At 39.1% G+C, this 23155-nt stretch overlaps 1 protein-coding gene across 1 annotated transcript in view; it reads left to right on the forward strand.

Moving 5' to 3' along the window:
• Positions 1-23155, forward strand: part of col23a1a (collagen type XXIII alpha 1 chain a) — a 174110-nt gene that overhangs the window by 132641 nt on the left and 18314 nt on the right. Inside the window, exons 6-10 of the mRNA XM_084719305.1 lie at positions 10357-10383; positions 10468-10494; positions 14413-14439; positions 15316-15342; positions 21356-21430. Of these exons, the coding sequence (XP_084575431.1) occupies positions 10357-10383; positions 10468-10494; positions 14413-14439; positions 15316-15342; positions 21356-21430 (183 nt within the window). The remainder of the gene's footprint in view (positions 1-10356; positions 10384-10467; positions 10495-14412; positions 14440-15315; positions 15343-21355; positions 21431-23155) is intronic.

The following is a 23155-nucleotide window of genomic DNA, read 5'->3' on the forward strand; positions in this document are numbered from 1 at the left end:
GTGTCCCACCAGTAACGTATCTCACAGGGACTGCTCATATGGAGAGGGCATGCGCACATCAACACAAATGAGTCGAGTCAGTTTCCGGAGCACTGTGGTGCTCCACTTGTGTTGTGCCAGTGACTTGTGCCAGCAAAATTTCTGTCTTTATTTTTCCATTGTTAAAACAAACAGCTAGATCGCCTTCCAGCACTTTTTTCTTGCCCTCTTTCACCCTTATTATGTCTCCAGTTCAAGCCCTTAACCCTCAGCACGCAGGAGTCTGAAGTCTGTGACTGTAAACAGGAACATATAATCTGACAGACAGAACATAACAATTGCAGTGATGGAAAGTATTTAAGTATTTTTACTCAAATACTGAACTTAAGTACAATTTTGAGAAACTTGTACTGAAGTATTTTTCAGTTTTCTGATACTTTGTACTTATACTTGACTGAAATGTACTTTTCCCTTTTTATGTTATATTTAAAGAAATCACACAGGAATTTAATGGTTGTTTGTTTTCGCAATAATAAAACACTGTCAACATGTTTTCTCAAGTACAACTGAATTAATATCAATTGTATTTGACTAGAAAAGTTTGTTTGTGTTGAATGATTACAAAATTATCTCAGTTTGTCTTTTCAAACTTAAAATTTGAAGGCGGTTCAGACACCGGCCTTTTTAAGTTAAAACAAACAGTTTATTTTTACAGTGCACCTTTAGTTACTTTGCAGATTCAGATGAATGAAACAAAATATAATAAATGCATGAATGATGATGTATTATTAGTAAGATACACTTTATTGATCGCTGAGTGAAACTCACAAGCTACCCAGCAGTATATTACCCCTTTACCCCTTTAGTACCTACCCACTGTCCTCAAGAGACTCCTGCCATTGGCGAGGCTGCCATTGATCTTAATGACTTGCCTGATTAAATAAAGGTTAAGTAAAAATGAATAAAATACGAAATGATCTTTTCTGGCTTGAATTATTAAAGGCATAACATGTAACATTACTTCATTAAATTGTTTAAAAACAGTACACATCATGAGAGATAGACTTTTACCAGACATGGTCAGAATTTACATATGCGAATGATAAAGTTTTAAGATTTTGATGTTAATACTTTTGTACTTTTACTCTCTATTTACTTTCTTTTTATGAAAGAAAACAGTTCCTACATGAAACTGCTCACAACAAGGTCTGTGGATAATCTTGAGTAAACAGGTGATGACTTCTGGAAAGAGATGTTGCTGTTTTTCAAATTTATTTGAAAGTCGAGTACCATCTAGTTCTATATATACAAGAGAAGGCAGACATGTCTAAAGCCAATACTTTAAAAACTCACACCAAAACAATCTAGATGGATAAATAACACTACAACTCAGAGGAAAAATAAATATTTTTTTTTGATTTTGGGGTGAACTGTCCCTTTAAAGCTCTGGATCTTTCTTCCACCACTGTATCATATTAGCTGTATGTTTGTCAGTGTGTGAGTGTTCATGTGCTGCTCTTCACTCAGGTGGCATACACATGTCTCGCAGCCGTCATCAGACTAATGCATGCAGCACTGAAGCATCACTAATATGATAAACAGTGTTAATGACATTATTTCAAGCATAACGCTATGATAGGTGTGTGTGTGCGTTCGTGCGTGCTGATGTATGTTTTCTCTCCTCATCTAACCCCTGTCACTCCTTCCTCTCATAAATCACAGGCGAGGGGTTTGAGTTTCAGTAAAGGGCTGTCCCACTGTCAAACAATCAGAGTCAGACTGACTGACAGAACAGTGCAGAGTGGTAAACACACACACACACACACACACACACACCAGACCAGTTAATTATTCATATGCGCAGTCACCAGCGTGCCCAGCCACTAGCGTGTTTATAGGAAAGTGCCAGTGTGTGACAGACAGCGGACCTCGCTCAGCAGAAACAGGCCAAGGCCTCCATTGTTCAGCCTTCCAGGCCTCTGAGCGCAGATTAAAGCCAGACAGTCACCCAACAACATGTCAGTAATTTTCTGTCCCAAACACACAGCCCTCTGGTATGCTTTATTGTGCTCTTTGGTTCTGGATGCAGACAATATTCGTTTTTAAAAGAAGCAAATGCCATGTATCACAAATTATGTTCGTGCAGCCCTGACATGGAGTGGAGTTTTGTCCCTGTGGCAACATTAAAGCAGCTGGAGACAAACGGGGACTGAAAAATATTCATCAGAGGATGGTGGATCACCGCGAGTGAGGAAAAGATAATGACATCTAAGGATGCAAGAGGAGTAAGGAAGGTAGAACACATAATTAAGCTCATCGAGACTAATGCGTGCGACACCTTACTGTACCATGTGTGTTTCCACACTGTAAAAATGAACTTTTTGTTCAAACTTAATGTTAAAAGTTAGTGTCCAAGTTGCCCTTTGAGTGAAGTTGACCGAAGTTTAAAAGACAAGTTGAGGTAATTTTGAAATATCTAAAACAAATAGGCTTTTCTTGTAAAAAAATTCAGTTCAGTTCATAATTCACTTGTACTTGAAAAAACATGTCAGTAGTGTTATTATTATTGTGACAGCAAGTGACCACGACTAACTACAACTCCAATCCCAAAGAAGTTGGGACTCTGAGTAAAATGTAAATAAATCAGAACGCAATGATTTGCAAATCATTTTCAACTTATACAGTTTGAAGACAAGATCCATTGTTCAAGCAGAACTTTATTGTTTTTTGTAAATACACACTGTTTCTGAATTTGATGCCTGCAACACGTTTCAAAAAAGTTGGGACAGGGACAAAACACCTAACTGGACCATTTAAACGGTAAACGTGTTAATTGATAACATCATGATTGGGTATTGATTGGGCGTCGTTGAAAGGCTCAGATTACAGCAGTTTGAGAACAACATTTATCAACACACAGCTGCAAGGAATTGAGGGATTTCACCATCTACAACCCAAAATATCATTAAAAGATTCAGAGAATCCAGATAATATCAGGGCCTCGTGCTCATCTGAGATGGACTGACACAAAGTGGAAAAGTGTGCTGTGGCCGGATGAGTCCACATTTCATATTGTTTTTGGAAATCATGGACATCGTGTCCTCTGGGCTAAAGAGGAAAAGGACCACCCAGATTGGTCCCAGAGCTAACTTCAAAAGCCGGCATCTGTGATGGTATGAGTGTGTATGAGGGCCCATGGCATCATGGGTAACTGTCATCTGAAAGGCCTCATTATTACTGAAAGGTACATACAGGTTTTGGAGCGGCATATGCTGACATCCAGATGTCTTTTTCAGAGACACGTTCTCCACATGCATGTTACAACTGCACTACAGTTACTACAGCACTAGACTGTCCATCCTGCTGTCCTCCAGGCCTGTCTCCCATTGAAAATGTGTGGTAAAGAACACAACAACAGAGCTGGACTGGAGCAGGACTGTTGAGCAACTGCAGTCACATATCAAGCAAGAATTTTGCTTTCAGATTTTCAACAATTAGTATTCTCAGTTCCCAAATGCTTACTGAGTGTTGGTTGATGTTGATGCTGTAGTAAACAAACCCCTCTCCAAACAGTTTAGGAACATGTTGCAGGTATCAAATTCAGAATGAGTGTATATTTACAAAAGTCTTGTAGTTTGAACAAGTTAGAATAACTATCTAACTAAACTTAATAATAACTTAAACTAAACACAGAAATGAATAAATAAAACCTTTATATGTACTTTGAGTTTAGAATTTAGTTGATTCCACTAAATTCCTGTATGATTTTTTACAGTGTATCACTGAGACGTCTGCTCTGATGTGCAGACACTAAGTTTTCACACTGCATCCTCAACAATTACACCCTACTGGATAATTACCAGTCTGCACCATAGGTACTACAATAAAGACGGCAAAGGCACCCTCGCCCTGTTTCATTGAGATTAAGACACACATGCATGTATAAGCATGCACACACACACACACACACACACACACACACAAAAAGAGAGACACAGGCATATGGCCTCCTGGAGGCCAAGTTATTTTCCAGAAATGTGTTTAAAAGCCATCTAATTGTTGGGAATGCTGAGTTGAAACTTTTTGTTTTTATCTGCCGGGGGACGCTGCAGGACAAGATGGTGATGTAGACGAGGAATACACACAAGAACCACACACACAAAGGCATTATTTCATCTTCCCCCCCACATTCACTTGAGGTTTTGGTGGTAATCTCGGGCCTATTTTCTCACTTTTTCTCAACATTTGTCTTCCAGTTTTTTTTTTCTTCTTCTGTGCTCCTCTAGCCATCCTCCTTCCTTTTTATTCTGTGGTCTGATCCATTTGTGGTGCGAGATGAAGAGATTTTAGTAGTGGCTTTTTTTTTGTTCAGTCAGTTCTATTTTTATTTGAATTCCAGCTCTTATTCCCTGTGGATCAGGCTAATAGTTGGGCTGCATGGGCCGGTGATGGGTTTGGTAAAAACAATAATTTTTTTAATAGATCATTTAGGCTGACACGTTAGGTTGCAGTGAAGCGAACCTGTGTACCTAAAGGTTAACCTAAAGGCTCCTCACTCACTTCAAAGTTTTGTTTCTGCTGTGATTATTAATGTTAAAGGCTGCTACATTATTTATGTTTTGATAGCTGTTTATCTTTCAATCACCGCACTTGATTTGCCTCATTGTTGCATGCTAAGAACTGCACTTCCACGAACTGGCAGCATATGTGTGTTCACATATTTGGGAAAATAAACTAAAGCTGTGAAGCTACACTTATTTACATATTTTACACAGTAATGCAGGGGTGTTGTAGTCGGGGGGGCAGGGGAGTGGGACGGACTACACAAGGTCGCAATGGGGGAGGGCCCTCGAAAAACCTTGAATGAAATTCCCAAAAGTAATTAAAATTGTCTGAAAAAAAATCGGAAAAAGTAGTGGAGACTCTTTGAAGACCTAAAGCCACAAAATGGTTTAGTCCGGCCTGCACTAGGATTCATCTACGCAGCTAATTGAGCCAAGTGACTGCTGATGCTGGAGCACCAGGGTGCACTGTAAACCCTGTCTTTCCACAAGAAAGGAAAACATGGGGTACTAAAAAGAAATGAAAGAGAAGGAAAACAAACTGAGGGAAAACAATCATTTCAATCATTTCTTTCAAAAGAAATCTGAGCACAACTAACAGTGAGCTCATGAAGTGGCTACAAAAAGTTATGTCAGATATTAAAATCACAGATCATCATTATTATTACTTGTTTAAATCTCTTATTGAATGGCTCATTAGTGACTATTAACCACTACAGATTTTGTGTTGAGTATTTGCTCAATTAAAAAAAAAATTAGAACATGTGTGATATGATAAGACAAGATAAAACTTAATTATTATGATTATTAATTATTAATCCTGAAGGAAACTTATCGTTCCAGATTGCTCCCAAACTACAGTAACATAAAAATAACAACAATAGAGCATCAAAATAAGAAATCCAAAATATCAAGTGTATAAGCAGTAAATGCAAAGAAACAGAGCTAGAATAGTACAAAAGTAAGCTAAAATAGAAAACATGGTGATGGAAGTTACACTGAAAAGTAATAATGTCAATGATATTTAGAGGTAATAAAAAAGTTATATTGCACCAGATAATGAATGTATGATATTAAATGTAATATTGTACATGCCAATAATAAAAAGTAGTATTGCACCTGATATTAAAACATGACAAAAAGTGTAATAGAAAAATAATATTGCACATGGTAATGAAGATAATATAGCCCACAATATTGAAAAATAATATTATACATAATGTTGAAAAAGTAATACTGATCATAGTAGTGGTATTATTGGTTTCAGTACAGTGCTTTAATTTTTCCTCCTGCAGAAGAAGGAGTTATACAGTTTGATGTCCACAGGTAGAAAAGACCTCCTGTGGCGCTCTGTGGTGCTCCTCGTTGCCTGATTGAATTCCAGTGTGGCGTGCAGTGGGTGAGAGGTGTTGGTCATAATACTGAGCAGTTTTCTCTGTGTCCTCCTCTTTAACACCGTCACCAGAGACTCCAGGTTCACTCTCAGGACAGAATTCCTGATGAGCTTATTGAGTCTGTCTGGAAAGCTAGCTCTGTCCTGGGAGTGCACATGGATCAAAAGAGGAAGGGCCCCAGAATTTTGTGTAACACCACTGTATACATATATAAAAAAAATATAGCATATATCCACTATAACAGAGTGTAATAATAATTAAGAATATAAGAAAATAAGAATAATTGAATAAGTCCCATTCCAGCCCTGTTGCAGACTGTAGGTCCATACCACACTGGAGGTTCAGTATAACCATTAGCATTTCTAGGGGGTGTGGGGCAGCATTGGTCACCTATGAAATGTGATTGGCCACGCCAAGTGCCACCCCGTTATCCAACCAACTTTTACAAGTATTTTTTAAATTTGCATTGTTATCTCTTGTATGTAGCCTACTTTTATTTTTTACATGTTCAGTTTAATTTATGGATTGTTTTTACACATCGTTTTTGTAAGTTGTATTTCCCCTTATCCTACTCACAAAAACAAAAACCATACACAAAAATACATACAGCAAATAGGTAAATAAGAAAAAAATAATAAAATTAAAACCAATTTTTTGTTGTGGAATGCTGTGAATGAATTTAGGGGTCTGAGGAAAGAGGTAAAATGGAGTCACAATTTCTTTTTTAGAACTTAAAGAATATATATTAGTAAATAAATAAAGTATGGAAGCTTTATGTTATGCTTCCGTGGTGCAACTGTGTTGTGATGTCAGGACTATACATTTATTTATTTATTTATTTATTTATTTTATTATTTTTTTTTTTTAAATTTGAGCACAGGAATGGAAGAAACTGTAAATGTGGTGTCATTTTTGTAGTGGTTAATTAATGCCTGTCCAACATGTGTGTGTGTGTGTGGATTTGCGTACTTCATGTCATATTTGCATAAGTCAGTGCCCCACTTGGGCCACCCCAGTCAAAAACGTCTAGGCACGCCCCTGAGAATAACATTGCAACTATACGAAAGAAAAGCACAGAATATATTAAAGGCCACACATCAAAATCCAATTTCCCCTTGGCGCCTGCTTTCCCGACTTTTATTCTCATTCAAATAAACCCTACTGGATCATTTTGTCCTTTTTTTCCATTAAAAGTTCCCTCTTTACCTCTGTTGCTGATTTAAGTAAGGCTCATATATTTTAAAGTATCTTATCCTGGTCTGCTGCGTTATTGGTTGAATTATTTCTCCAGGTAGCTATAGTGGTTCTGGGTCTTATTTTGTCCCATATTGGATACCAGTTAAGTAGGTCATAGAGGTTATACTATGGACTATATGCAAACTGTCAGCTGCCAGATATTAGATACAGGCTTTTATTGTTGAGAATAAACCCTCTGACTCTCCTTCACACACACACAGGAGGAGACACACACAGTAACAGCACCGACAGTTCACAAGCCACTGTGTGGCTTGTTAGCAGCCATAAATCAGTCTGTTTTTGCTCCACTTCAGACTTTGCACCAGCCGATGACCTCACCACGTACATCTCGTCTACTCATCCTGACGAGTCTTGAAGGAGCCGGGCCCTGATAAACACTGCCAGATGCAGAGATATCGTCGCACACACACACACTCACACACACGTATACCAATGGAGGGGAAAACTCACTGGGATAATTGCAAACTCATTCACATTCTCACACTTGCACACACGACAAGATAAACCCAGCATGCTGCATTTAATGGAGCAGTGAGAATACAACCTGTCCTGTTCTGCGTTTAGCGTCCAGAGAAGGAAGTACAGCGAATCACATCGCTACGCTTCACGCTCCTCTCAACTGTAGACAGTCATGGGGAAATTATGGCCGTCCGATTGGTCCCAGTCATTTGTTCCACCCCAGTTTCAGCCACCTACTACTGATTTCACAAGGGGCCCTTAATCAAAAAGGCATCAGGGGCCTCAAAGGCTTTTCGCTGAACTTTTTTATAAATCTCTTTTATACAGACTAACCACTTTTTGGAGGGAGTTTATAGCCATGCCGGCCCATTACAAGACTAAAGAGGGGCAGCAAATGATCACATAAAGTATTAATGAGAGCAGCTCCAAAGTATCATTCCCTCCGTCTTGCTTCTCCTCTTCTCCCCGTTCTGCTCTTACTGTTCATCCATCAAAGTCGGCAGCGATGACACTGTGGTAGGTTTTCACGACAGGACCTCAGGCCGGATAGCACCCAGGGGGCTGGTAAAGCAGGGAGATGAAGAGGAAAGCCCAACTTAGAGAATGATTGTTAATGATGGTTTCCAGTCTGCAGAGCCACCAGGACTGTGAGAGGCTGAGCAACTCGCAACTCAAGGGACCCTGTAAAAACTGTTAGCTTAACATCGAGTACGGTCGTTAAGGAGGAAGTCAACATTAGCCTTTACCACATACATCACATTTAAGTGTTTTTCTGGAAAGTTTGATCCAAGAGCCAACTGTGCCTTCTTGTTTAAGTAGGGATCTAAAGGCCTGTGCCTTTGAACTGAGCACGGGTTTGCAGAGGAGGTTCAATGACTGCTTGGCTGTTTTTATGGAGGTAAACAAAGTGGACAACTTCAACTGCTGTTTCCGCGCTAGGGTGAGGTTGGATAGGAACTTTAAACTGCCTGTTGAATTATCTCATCACCACAAACACACAGAGACGTGGCGCATGTGGAGTTGTGTGGACGATTAGTCCAGCTGGACCAGATCCACCCACAGTCCATCATGTTGGACATCACACTCTAAATCTCAGAATAATTATAAACCACCTGGAAAGGTCATAATATTAATGGGGCAGGATATGCTCAGAACATTTGTACAAAAACTATTTTGTCCTCTTACTACTTTTTCATCCTAAACTTTCCAATAATTGCAGCTGTTTCTCTCTTTCAGACACTTTTTCTGTCCTTACTTCATATGTTTGTCTTGCCAAATCCTCTTCACTGCTTTTCCTAAGCTAAGATCATTACATTGTTTCCTGAGAGATACGGAGACAAGACTCATAACATTATGAAATACTAATAACAGTCGGTTCATTATTTTTTCGGAGGGGGAATATAGTTCCGTCAGTGGATTATAAACAAACAGTGTCTGTACAGTAGCTTAATCATGTTTTTCATTCACAGCAGTTTTACAGTAAGATGTTTGTGAAGCCAGTCATTAAAAGAATAGTTTTACTTTTTTTGGAAATACACTTATTTGCTTTCCTGCTGAGAATAAGATGAATAGATTGATACTCTCGTGTCTGTGTAGTATATATAAAGTCAGGAGAAGCTTAGCTTAACCTAGCATAAATATTGGAAACAGGTAAACAGTTAGCATGACTCTGTCTGAAGGTAAAAATAATCTCTAAAGTGTAATAATCAACACATTATGACTGGGTTGCACTAACAAAGATTGATTTTTAAACCTCTTTCAATCATGGTTGAATTTTATATTATGTTGCAACCAACATTAAAACTAACCTAAAATGAACAGAGATTCAGTTTAAATCTATATTTAAACCTCGGTTTAGTTTTTACACTAAACCTAGATTAAATTTAATTCTTTTGCACCAAAACTTTAAACTCCAGTTTAAACTGTGATATGGATTCAGCAATATAATCAAGTTTGTCAGTTAAAGTTAAGGGAGTTTTTTTGATGAAATAGTCCTTTCCCTTCCTTTGCTGTTTTTCAATTTTCTGTTATTTGGCTTTATTGGTCCATTAATTTGGCAAGTGTTTTTTTTTTTTTCAAAGGAGGAGAAATTAGAGTTAGGCTAACTAACTTTTCACATAGCTTGCAAACAATGTATTGTTTTCTTAACTTTGTAATTTGCTGGTAAACAATGTAACTTTTTGTTAAGGAATGCAGAGCAGCAGAAAGTTAACCTTTGTTGTTGCAAATCAGTCTGTGTCTCGTTTCTTTAATCTGTAAAAATACTGAAGTATACAAAAATGACAAGTTGGGGTTTTTAGCCTTGCAGTCAATGCACAGACATGAGAGTGGTATCTAGAGTTGGGCGATATGTTAAAATTTTCCAAACGATCATCATCAGCCCATCCGTCCACACCATGAGTGGGTTTGTACTGCGCCGCTGGATGAGAGCAGAGGCTATCACTCTGCAGACGATTACATTAGCAGAATAAAATGACAAATATCTCCCTAAAAATCAGCCAAAAATTCAATTGATGATGGATTCAGCCCATCATTGATAGACAATATATTCATCCAATTGCCCAACCCTATCAATCTCCTTATCTATCTCTTGGCAAGATAGTGAATGATCATATTTTTCCCAAATGGAAAACTATTCATTTAATGGTTCTGTGTTGACACGGCACTTGTCTTTTAATATTTTTTCTCTATCTGTGTTCAAACAGGGTCCACTTGGCTTGGATGGGAAACCAGTAAGTTTTCCTATAATCAAATTTATAAAACATGCTTTAGTGACTGACGGTAATTTAATTTTAACACCTGTTTTCTTCTCTCAGGGTTTACCAGGTCCCAAGGGAAGCCAGGTACTCCACCACACACCTTTGTCTCGTTTTGTTGTTTTAATAACTCATATCAATTACACTGAATTCATACTTAAAGATCTTCAAACTGTAAATCCAGTTGGTTTTTTGGCCCGTAAGACAGGTGATGGTCAGCCAGAATACATCAATCATTTTTACTGTTCCTAAGGGAACATGAGTGAAAAGCCTGCGGTAGCCATCTTGTTTCTTGTTCCACCTCTTAAGTCATCCCAGGGCTCACAGCCACGGGGGAGTCATGGCTCAGCTGAACCAAGTGCTGAAATCCCCTTTGCACTTCACCTCCGAGTCCCATCCATCACCCGCCCCTGAAAGCCCGCCACACTCGCAGACACACCCAGGTGTAGCGTGGAAACAGGCGAAGCAGAGCAAATGGGTTACACACACCACAGTGGGAAAAGTGAGAGAGAGAATAAAGTTTATAACCTCCCGACAGAAGCTCTTTAAAAAGTCATTATAGCACCTTGTACCCCCTTCTTTTCTGTGTACGCTTTGCCTATGAGAAGGACGAGTCATCTGCTGAAATGTAAACCCCTGACAGCATAATGAGTGCTGTTTGAATAGCTCCTCTCCAAACACCATCAAGCTGCTGTTTCCCGCAAAAGAAGACCTCAAGCTGGGTCCGTCCTTTAAGAGGACTCTCCCCATCACAGAGGGTCTGCTGTAAAACCCCAGCAGGTGTGACACAGACCTCAGAGTTGCGGGGGTGTGGGGAGATGAAACCAGGAGAATAAGGGATAAAAGATAGTTGACAGATGATGTCCAGGGGAGATACAAGACAGTAAGTTCAAGGACACGAACTTACGGCCGTCATGGATGGATGGATATAGTTTAGTTAAAAAGTTCTGTAAAACTTCTAATAAATTGACTATTTTTTTTATCAAACTACTTTTTCCAAAGTCAGTAATAAACCTGTAATGTTAAAAGAAACTTTTTTGGCCACTTTAAAATTACATATATAATACATTGTCTCATTTTTATTTAAAAATGTAAAAGGCTAAATATTAATGTAAAAATTATGATTTCCCCCCATTTTTTATATTTTTACTTTAATGCTCTTGGCAAGCAAAGACAGACTGTTCTGAACAGTTATTACTTAATATTTTAAAATATCATCAATATCATGTTTTAAAAAAAAACAAAAAAAAAAAACACTGCAATGTTAAACCACATTAAGGGAAAAAAGGAAGGATTTTTTTTTTTCAATTTGCAATTTGAGAATTAACTTGGCATGTCTAGAATAAAGTTGAAATCTCATGGTATTTTGGCATTATTCTCAACAGTTTTACTTTATTCTCAACACTTCGACTTCTCATAATGCTTAATAAAAGTAATCTTCCTCCTTAGGCCTGGCACAAAAACTGAATTTTTTTTTAACTTTATTCTTGAAAAAAGAAAAGTCTTTCTCCTATCATTTCCTTACGCCTGGCTCTCATACACTTCCTTCCAAATCTTAAAAAAACAAAAATTAAACAACCCCCCCCCAAAAAACAATTATAAAACTTCCAAACTTACACAGACGTCTAATTAATACTAACTACTTAATCCAGATTCCTTCAGTTTTCAGGTTGATAAAAAATGTCTTGTTCCTCACTTTCATATTTAGTCCCTTATCATGTTGTTTGGTCTATTCATTAAGAATGTTTGTCTGGACAGCACCAGTTTATCAATGCCGCCCTGGGAACAAGACTAAAGAGGCTTAACTGAAACTAAAGCTATCAGAAAGTCCTCAGTGGTAATTACGTGCCTGCAGGTGTAGTAGTAGATGTGTTGTCACTTAAATTCAACCCTGTCTCTTGTTTTCCTGAGCCGAAGGAGAGAGTAGTGCAGGAGATAAGCTGCCGCCTGTCATCATGTGGTCAGTCACATTAACAAACTGCTTATCCTCTGCGTCAGACCCCCACTCCTTCAGCTCCGTACTCCTGAACACAATTAGAGCTCCAGTCACGAGAAAATGTCTGCCAGACAGAGGAGATGTGAGGAAAGGGGGAACAAATTAGAGAGGGAGGCAGATCGGATGGTCGATTTAGAGACGGGGGAACTGAATAAAAGCAGAGTGAGTATGTGAAGTACAGTTTGGGATGAGTGAAAAGAACAGAGACATGAAAAAGTTTATGATACACAGCGACATGGCTGTAAGAGGTAAGATCTCCTTGCTGTGGTCTTTTTTGGCGAGATCAGATACATTTGGTGACAGGTCTCCATGTTGTCCTCTCTGCCTGTCTCTCTGTCACAGCCACAGATGGCCTGCGGTTTGTGGTGCCGCCACACTCAGAGTCCTTGTGCCACTGAGACAGACAGGCAGAGAGACGGACGAGGGCACAGCACAGCCCAACTGGCAGGGATTAGCTTTTCTGTGGGCCTTGTGTTCATAAGACGTCAAACTGTCCAACGCCACAGTGTGACTGTGTGTCAGTGTCTCCCACACTGTAAAAAACACGGTTTGTTTTAAATTAAGAAAGTTAAGCTGCCTTAAAATTCTAGTTTTGCTGAGTTTGAAAGGACAAGTGGAGGTAATTTTGTGACGATTCAAAACAGTTCAACTTTTCTAGGTTAAAAGACTATTAAGACTAGATATTAATTGAGTTGTACATGAGAAAATGTGTTCAATAAGCTTACAGCTTACAAGCTTACACACAAATGTTATTTCCTTTCACATTTTCTCAGTTTGAAAAGTCAGATCTTCATTTCAGACAATAAAATAAATGTATTAAATTTTATGTGCAAGAGTGCAAGGACCAAATTCAGTACTAACCATCATGATTTGCTGTTTTTTGAGACAGATACTGATACCAGCTAATCACAGACTGCAGATATGGTGGCAGATAGAGTGATTTTTTTTAGCCAGAATAAAAATAGGCCTTTTCCATGTGGATTGTGCACCAGTTATGTACCAATATGACTATGCAAACATCCTCATACAACTGCTTTCTTTAAGGAGAAATCTGCAATATATTTACTGGAATAAATCATAAAATTACCATGATATGTCAGCAGAGATGATGGCCGTGGTGTCACACTTTGAAACTTACTTTAAAATTTGTTTTACAGGCCAGAATAGCTGTTTTTGTTTCATCTTAATTATAATTCAAATTAATGCCAAATGTCTGTGGAATGAGTAAGTGGCTGTTTATCAGCTGTAACAAGGAATAGATGTTTATAACAGTTAATTCAGCAACATGTTACTTACAACTCGCTTCAACCATAGATTGTACATTCAATGGGATTTCAAATGGAACATCTGTGGTTCCAACTCACTCTTTGAACTGCAATACTTATTTTTGGATGTGCAGTTTTTACACATTGATATTGTTAAAGTCTTCATTCACACTGATGAAGATTACAAAAAAAAAGATTTCTTTCTACTGTAGAGGAGACACACAGCAACTTTTCCACATATATGTTTAAGAAAGAAGGGTCTCAGGTGAGGACATTCATTCATCTCATTTCAAAAAATAAATAAAAATTACGTTATGTCAATGAGAAAGGATAAGTTGATTCCACTAAATTCCCGTTTGCTTTTTAGTGTATGCACGAGTGCATATCGGCCTGTGTTTTTAGTTAGCGGTCCACGGCATCGTAAGAGTTCCCCTCTGAGAGAAAGACGATGGAGGAACAAAGGAACATGTTGCCTTTTCAGTTTTTATCTCACAAAGAGCGATCTTAAAAGCTCACCTCATGTGGTCTTTGTATTGTGAAATATGCTCAAACAGAAGTGACTTGTGATTGAGCGGTCTTGATGGCACGGCTGCATTAAGTGGTATTACTGCCTCGCCTTACCATTTGATTGAATTCTCCCTGCTCCAGGCCAGTTGAAGATGTAGTGCACTGTGATGTATGTTGCTCATATGATAACTGATTTATCTTCACCAACTGTCTCTGATTATCTCCTCCCTCCTACAGGGACCGGTCGGGCCCAAGGGAGAAAAGGTATGCTTCAATATGGATTTCAGCAACCCTGCTAGACAAGTCAATGCACTTTACGCATGTATTTCTCACATTAATTTGTGGGAGGACGGCCTCAGAAAGACGCAAACACAAGCACACACACTCACACAGGTGTTCTCTCCATCGCCCTCCCACATTCATGTTTTCACTGCGCGCCCATCAAACGAGCCATAGATTACATGTAGTTATGTAGGAGCTCATATGTCTCTGCACATTCTCACGTCAAGGCACTAAACAGGTTTACAGGCCTTCCGCAGGGCTCGATGATAGCCAGATGTTTTCCCGCTCTGTGAACCTCTGCCCAGCCTAAGATGTGAGCGACCGTAAGAGCTGCGAGAGCTGGCAGAGGAGGCTCGTGCATGTGGTCATTTGTGCATGCACCGAAGGGCAGCTTTGTGTCTGTACATCTTTTTTTCCACTCAAGTGAAAATTGTCCAGATAAGCGCAAACCACAAGAGCAACTTGACTGCAGTAAACAGCATCTGTCAGAGAAAGAATCGGCCTGATGAGCGCGGATCGCAAAAAAATGACGGATGATTCTGAGGTTTGGAAAATTGGCCCCCGTCATGTAATCATAGTAACTCTGTGATGAGAACATGAACTCTTCATCAGCAAGCCAACAATCCCCAGCACGTGCGCTCTTAACCCATGACATGATTCCACTTGCGGCCGATCAAATGATTTATTCAGTAAATGTCGACATCCTGAGCTGGTTTTGGGGACAGACGACCTTCCTTCACACACACAGTGTTAGTTTTCATGCCTGTCTGTCACATCTACACTACAGTAGCACTGTTGTTTTGCATATTCAGTAGTAATAAATGCTGACAATTGTCATTTTCCTGCTTTTCCTCTCAGGGTGACCAAGGAGACATCGGGCCAAGGGTAAGTGTTTGCCTGAGAGGGCGAAACAAGATGTTTATGAATGTTAGTTTAAGGAGCTATTTTTCCGCTACAGCTGACCTGGCTGAACAGACCTTTCCTTTAATTGTGTTTTGCTCCTCAGTAAAGCTTTGCTATTTAAAAATTACTTCCATTTAAATCTTCCTTCCAGTTTTTGTCCTCTTTCTCTTGTTTTGTCTCCCTGTGTCTTTCTCAGTCTCCTTTTCTTTAATTTTCACTTCCTGTAGGTCAAGAAGCACTACGTTTTCTATCCAGTCATTTTAAGAAGTGAATGTTCTTATAATTAAAAAAAAAAATGCATCAACTGTGAACAAAAATATATCTGTGCAGTTTCCTTTACATTTTGAACATTGACAAAACGAAAATTAGGTCCCCCTAATGCCGCTGGTATCATGGGAGCACCATATCTGATAAAAATCCATCTAATGGATGACTCGGGCAAAAAAGAGGGAATCTAAAAAGTTTTATTCACGTTACATTTAGTCAAGTTTCCTGACTTCCTTCTACTCTCTCTCTTTGATGTAGCCTTCAAATCCTTCTGCCAGAAGGGGTTTTCTAACACGTGGTCAGTGGTATATTTTAACACAAACCATCATCTTTTCCAAAACATAATCAAGTACTTTTGGTGCCCAAATCTAACCAACCTGCGACAGAAAACAGACTATAACAATAATTTCAAAAACTGACAATAAAAAGTCAACTGAGTCTGAAAATAAGTCATCAGCAAACTTCATGTGAGAGTCGAACCCCAGTCTATTGAATGACCCTAACCCACAGCCAGTGTGGACATTTGTCACATGACCTAAAGCCTTTCTGCCATAAAGCCCTTTCTGGCAGACAGCCTTCTGGGCTTTCTGACTAAAAGATTTCTTGCAGACAGGGCTTCCTGGCAGAAAGACTGAAAGCCTAACATCTTCCATGTGCATGTTTTCCCAGAAATTATAGCAAGTAGTGACTAGTAAGAAACACGACATTGTCTTGAATAACTTACGGATTTCACTGGGTTTGAACATTGGTGGACACATTTGGGAAAATATAAGTACACCACTCAACAAAATATATAGCACAGGGTTTTTAAACATTTTGATGCAGGAATGTTACATATGGCTATGGACATTTACATAACACAACTTTATCTGAAATATGACATTACATAAGACATTACTTTCAAGAAAATGTTGTGCATTCTGGGAAAATATGTTTGCCGACATTTAGATGAGACAATTGATACCATTCTCATGTCTGTACAATAAATGTGAAGCTACAGCCAGCAGCGCCATTAGTTAACCTGGCTGTGTCCAAAAGTAAATCTGCACCTAGAATTACTCTGTTCATATCTATATGCAACAGACTTTCAGTTAAAAGTGTCTTAGTACTGCAGGAGGAAACCTACGCCAACACAGAGAACATATGCAGCTGAGACTCAGACAGACCATCACAAATTGAAAGTCCAGAAAGAGAGGAATTGTCTTCCTTTTTAGTTTTTATGATATATGAGAAACTGCTCATCATTTCCTTGTTATCACGATGGGGAAACAGCGTACATGTGCAAACAGACAAATGTGAAAACACTTCTGATCACAAGCTTTTGGTCTGTCCACATAACTTTCAACACTTGAGGCAAGTCTTTTAATATTTCAGAAGAAAAGTGTGTTTACCCTGCGCGGCTTCCCCAGCAACTGCACCAACAACACAGTCCGGCTCCTGTGATGAGGTTTGAGTTGCCCACATCTCCAAAGCCAGAGATGAGAAATGATGATATTAAAGAACGATGGAAATACTTAAACCTCGCCATCAAAACCCAATGGTTGGGGCAGTGTGCCAGAGCTGCCATCTAGTCACAGCCGAGCTCTGTTTTTTTAATATTACAGAGTAACCTCGCTCTGGATCTGGGCCATGTTGTCAGTGTTGTCTTTTCATGTGATATCATTCCTCCCACCATGAGATCTATATAATTATCTCCCGTTTTATTCACTGTGGTTTGAGAATAAGCCCCCTGTGCTTTACATGGTAAACAGCTCAGATTCTTTGAAGAAGTCATGTACCCCATGAATCCTGAACGTTTTTCTGGTTTTATTATGTTTAGAATATATTATCAGGTCAAGGTCATATTTCTTCACATACAAAGTGATGACCCACTGAGGAAATCTATGCAGTGTTTGGGATTTAAATGAAAAGATACACACCCCTATTATTTTCATGCTTTTGTCTCTAAATGTTATCCATTTCCCCAAAGTAACATAATAAATGATTTGTCAAACTCTGTCAAAAATCTAGATCATTTTGTCATTTTTAAGTAAAGATGACAAAAGTAAACTGGTAACAGTTCTTTAACTAAAATAACTTTGGACTTTTGTTCCCATGAAACAAGAATTTAAAGAGTCTTAGTCTTTGGTCTTAATAAAATACGGCCTCAATTAATCATGTGGGCACTATAATGGAAGTTTTATGGCGTTTAAATGCCAAAAATCCCACTGTCTTATACAAATTATACTTTTCGCCCCAGTGTTTTGTTTTGTGTAATGTATTTGTAGTTAACCTGTTACAAAGCCAGATATATTAAGATAAAGAGTCAGCAAATTCTGATAAAGCACAGGCCCAACAGAAGCTTATGAATATTTAAATTTATGTAGCTGAACATAACTACTAATATTTTTTCAATAATTGCCAACACATTATATGAAATATTTTATTAACCTAAGTGAATAATATTTATTAATTACTTATCCTCACTCATGTTTTCCACAAAATGGTACCATTATCTACACCAGACAAAAACTGTTACTGTTAGTAATTTCCATATTGGCAGTGGTCTGTCTTATGAGGACTAAAACTCTGACTGTGAGACACTTCAACTTTCAAAATACTCACACATTCAAAATATTTATAAAAACTACAAATGTTCCTCTTAAAAAGGCTTAAACCTCCTTTGTAGCCACTCGCTGCTTGCCTTTATTATTTCTAACATTCTTTAGCAGGTATCCAACACATTAAAGTTGGAATAATAATTACAAATAGATGTGCAGTCGTAAATCTTCTGAGAGTTGGAGCCTGACAATATTTGCAGAACAGTGTGTGTAAGAGTTTTGGAATGAGACTGAATGGCTATTGTTTTATAGCAGAGCACAAATGGAGTGTAAATTTGACAAGGCTGCCTAGCGGAACAATATTTATGATGCGGCTCAGAAACATTACAGGAATTCCTGATTCCTATCAAGGCGTACGCCATTTGATTTCCCAGCCTAAGCCTTCAGATTTTGAGGTAATAGTTTGTGCAAGAATTAAATCTTTTTGGCGTTCTGCATTACAGAGTTCTTCCAAATGGTAAATATTGCACTTGGACGAGGCTTCTGGAGCTCGGATGTCCTTGGATAAGTCTGCAGCCGAAAAACCGCAGAGTATCGCTTAGAGACACAGGCCCAGTTCAAAACAAACCCTGCAGCTCCTAAAACTACTGTAGTTGTGAATGAGGCTTGGCACTGGGGTGCATGTTCATAGATATGGATAGAAAGTTTAGCAAATGAAAAACTGTTCCGGCCTCTGAATGTTTAAAATATGATATTTTTTTTACCAGCTATGAATGAAAACCCTACAGAACCACTCAGGCTGAGCAGGTTGAAGGTTGTGCAGCGGGAAGATACCATCTGTACTTAAGCTCAGTCATCAACTTTCCCTGGTCTTAACATTGTGCGCTGATTCACCTCTGAACTCTACGAGAGGATGAGAGGATACATGTAAAAACAGGAAGAAGCCATGAATCTCTGTCAGTGCGAATTCCTGTGAAACCATCAGTTTTAGATTTGATTGCAGAAAAGAACACAAACACAGGATGGCAAGGGTATTAAAATACAATCAGACGTTAAAGAACCACCAAAAAACGTGTGCCAAAAGGTCTTACACCATGGTGTGGGTAAAAACTTGATCCTGATTAGCTGCAGGAGGTCCATTCATTTCTGATAATGGACACCTACTAAGAAGTCCTAGTGAAACTGTCTGCCCACTGTACGAAATGAGCAGCCTGTATCTAAAATAACCATAGCAACAGGGATGCAGTCAAAGCTTCCTCATTAAGTCCTAATAATGGATACCCCATCTGGCACTATCTATTACATATACAGTGCTGCATCTTTCTTTAAATCAGCATTTATTAAAAGGCATAAAGATGGAAACCATTTTTCCAGTCTCTGTATTGTCACATCCTTACGAAGGATGTTGTGTTGCAAGATGAGCCATGATGGGGTTTTCATCCCCAGCCAAAGCCCCCTGTTCTCTCCCCCGGAACAGCAACAAAAAGGCCATGGTTAGATGGGGCTCTGAGGTTGAATGGCTGTTTGTCTTAGTATCAGCCTAAGGTCTGATGAGAACGTGGTAAAGGGGAAACCCACTGTGAAACAGCCCATTCTCTTATGAGATGTTGAAGGAGCATATGTGTATGTGGTGTCCATGGTGGGAACGGTGTGAATGAGTGAATGTGACAGTGAGGAGAGAGGGGTGTGTAGAGAGAGGAGGGGTCTGCGGTTTCGGAAAAACCTCAGCTATCCGGCGTTCGCCGCAGCCTGTTAACGGAAACCTCATGAGCAGGCTAGCATCTCTCCTTATTTCTCTACCTACTATCCCCTTGCTGTTCTTCCTCCATCCTCTCTTAGATCTTCTCTCCATCCTTCCCTCCTTCCCATGATGTGTTTTTGGAGGGAACTCAACCAGAGAAGCAGCACAGTGCTCTGAGCTCTCTGGCGGCAGACAAACTCTGCTCCTTTCAGCTTGACAGACAATCATCACAGTTACTGTCTGTCGGCTGGAAAGAGCCAAGCCACCTCTGTTTGGTTTGGTCGGGAAGGGAAGGATGGGAAGACATTAAATGGAACACACACACACACACAATGAAATACATATTTGAGTGAGAGACTCGGGGTACAGTAGCTGAAAGGACAAAAGGGGCAGTGAGGTGTGGGCTCAAGTTAGACTCAAGTTACACTTAAGTTGGCAAAATCAAAAAAGATTTGCAACTCAACTTGAACCTCAAATCAAATGACTCGTGACTTCACTTGGACTTAATAGCCTAAAACCCCACTATTTATTCTCAGCAACACTTAATTCCCCAGATCCACTTTGTTTGAACCAATCTAAGAGCATCCAAACAAGTTGCAGGAGATAAAGAACTAACATTATGTTGCTTCAAATATTATTTGACTTCAAAAATAATTTTGTTCACATACCAAAACTATACAATGGTCAACAAAACAGAAACTGTAGTATGCAAATGGTACAGGTTGAAAATTACAGATGGATACACAACAACCTTTTTGGACATTTGAAAAGGCACAATGAACAGTAAGACGTTCTTCAAATGGGATTACATTTGGTTAAGGGCACATTATGACTTGATTAAGACTTTGAGTGCAAAGACTTGAGACAATAATTTAGTCCCCCCTCTGGCAGTTACTGAGTCTTTTTTGGTTTAGAAGTATTTCTAAATTTTAATGAACTGTACGTCTCATTCTATGCAGATGATGTGTTTTTGTTCTTTACAAACCTTGAATCCCTTTCAGCCATAATGGTCCTGCTGCATTAAGTTGTATGTCACTTCTTCCCTTGTCGTTCCATCTCCTCAGGGTCCTCCTAACTACAGCACATATGCAGGTCTGCACAGTAATCAGATTCTCACCGTCAAGGTTTGTCCCTCCAAGTGACCTCCTTCGTCCTCTCAGCAGTCACTGCTCTCTGTCAGGCTGCTGATCTGTCACTATCCCTGCAGATAGAGGAGCAAAACACTCTTCTTTCTTGACCTTTCTCTTTTGGCTTACAGCTTCAGAGGTTGCTGAACTCTCGTCTCTGTTTTTCCCACAGCAGTTATTTCCCTCTTACTCGTCAGGATTCTCTCAGTCACTCTTCTTTCTCTTCTCCCTATTTTTTTTTCTTCTCTTTTGCTTTTTACGCTCTTTCCTTTTCTGCTGTCTTTCCACTTCTTGGCCCTGCTGCACTTCTTGCATCTCAGATGGTCTTCCCTCGATATGACCATGGCTTTCTTTCTGGAGAGCAGTCCAACACCTTTCAGAGACGCTTTCTGAAGGTAGACCACAACTAAGGCATGTGCGCCCTTTTAACACTTTAACCATCCCCTCTTATTCATGTTATGATCACCCATACACCTCCTTTCTTTGTGATGTTGCATTGAATTGATTTTAATGTTTGATGTTATTTTTTCATAATTTTCCTGCATGTGCTGGCTTGTTTAGTTGTATTGACATGACTGATTTGGTGAGACCGTTTGTGTGAAACTTCTAAAGCATCCAGAAAATTAGGAAAACATCTTGAGAGATCAACCACACACATTTCAGAGAGGCTCAAAAGATATGTGCTTCCTATTACAGCACAAGGAGAATAGAAGAGCTTTGCTGATAGAGCTTTATAGAAACATAATAATTATAAGTACAAGGAAGTATAGTTTTAGTCTTCTATTTGGAGGTCTTGGTAATATCATTTACATGAAAGGGCTTGCTGTACCATGTTGCTTCCCCCAACAAAGCAAACCATAATGCACCACGTCTGTAGAGATGAGATGGTGCAGAGGAAATGTCACAATAATGTGACTATAGAAACCTTCAGTGGTGAGCAAGACTTTTAGGGCGTAAATGGGTTCTGTTTGGTATAAACATGAGTGTGGAAGTAATCAGAAAGAGACGTGCTCCCAGTTAGATGTAAATCCAGTGATGAAGGGATCTTTAATAGGAGGTGACATTTCTATTTTTGCTTTGTCATTCATTGTTAATACCTTGTTCTCAATTAACAAGCCCTCGTGTGAGTGTGCATTTGTCAGCATGGATGTGTTTCACTTTGTGACTAAACATCAGTCTGATTCACTGGATGAGGACTGCTGCTATTGGCCAAATACCCTCGCCCCTCCAGTCTCCCTTTGTTGTCACATTTTAAGTTTTCATCTATTATATGAGCAGGGACAGCTAGGAAATAAAGTTAACAAGCTACACGCTAACAATGGAAAAGTTAAATCGGGTTTTTGAATTATGCACAAAGGACTCCGTGGCTCATCCTGTGGATTGTATTAAAGATATTTGAAGTAGCTACAATCACGATAAATATTTGTATACTGACAATCAGTCAGATGGCTACTTGTATGTGAAAGGAAGACTGAACCCAGGATACTGTCGGCCGACTCTTTTTGCTTGTTGTTTTTTGGTTTTCTGCCCACAACTTTACTGTTTTGATTGGCTTTCAACAGTCTCATCACCTTGTTTTGACTGTCCCATCTTTTTTCATGAAGACCCCTAATCCACTACACACCTAAGATCAGATATTTATCTCAGACGGTAGCGGAGACAAAAAAAACAGAGCTAAAAGGAGAGTCAATATCGGACATGAACATCACTTCAGCTGCATGCTAATGTTTCTCCCAGTCCGCGTGTAAACTGCTTGCTGAGTTTGCTATATCAACTTGAGAGGGGAAAATATTTCAGAAGATCTGTAAAAGTGACATTTAAGTTAGCTAATGTTAGCAAAACACTAGCACAGGCTCATCCAAATCAATCACCAGCTGACTACATAGCTAGCATTCTGTTTACATTAACTAATGCTAGCTAACTAGCTAGATATACATAAATCATTAGCCAGCACTCATAGCTAACTTTATTGACTGAAGATATTATTAGACTATATGTCACTTTCACAGGAAAGGAGAAAGGTTCCAAGCTTGCTCAGCTATTCGTGAAGCACAGCACAAAAAAGGGGCAGGACTCGATTCTGATTGGTTTAATAAATGCAGACAATCAAGAAATTTTTC

This window comes from Lutjanus erythropterus, chromosome 5 (genome assembly GCF_056507025.1).
Source record: "Lutjanus erythropterus isolate fLutEry1 chromosome 5, fLutEry1.hap2, whole genome shotgun sequence".
Classification (NCBI taxonomy): domain Eukaryota; kingdom Metazoa; phylum Chordata; class Actinopteri; order Lutjaniformes; family Lutjanidae; genus Lutjanus; species Lutjanus erythropterus.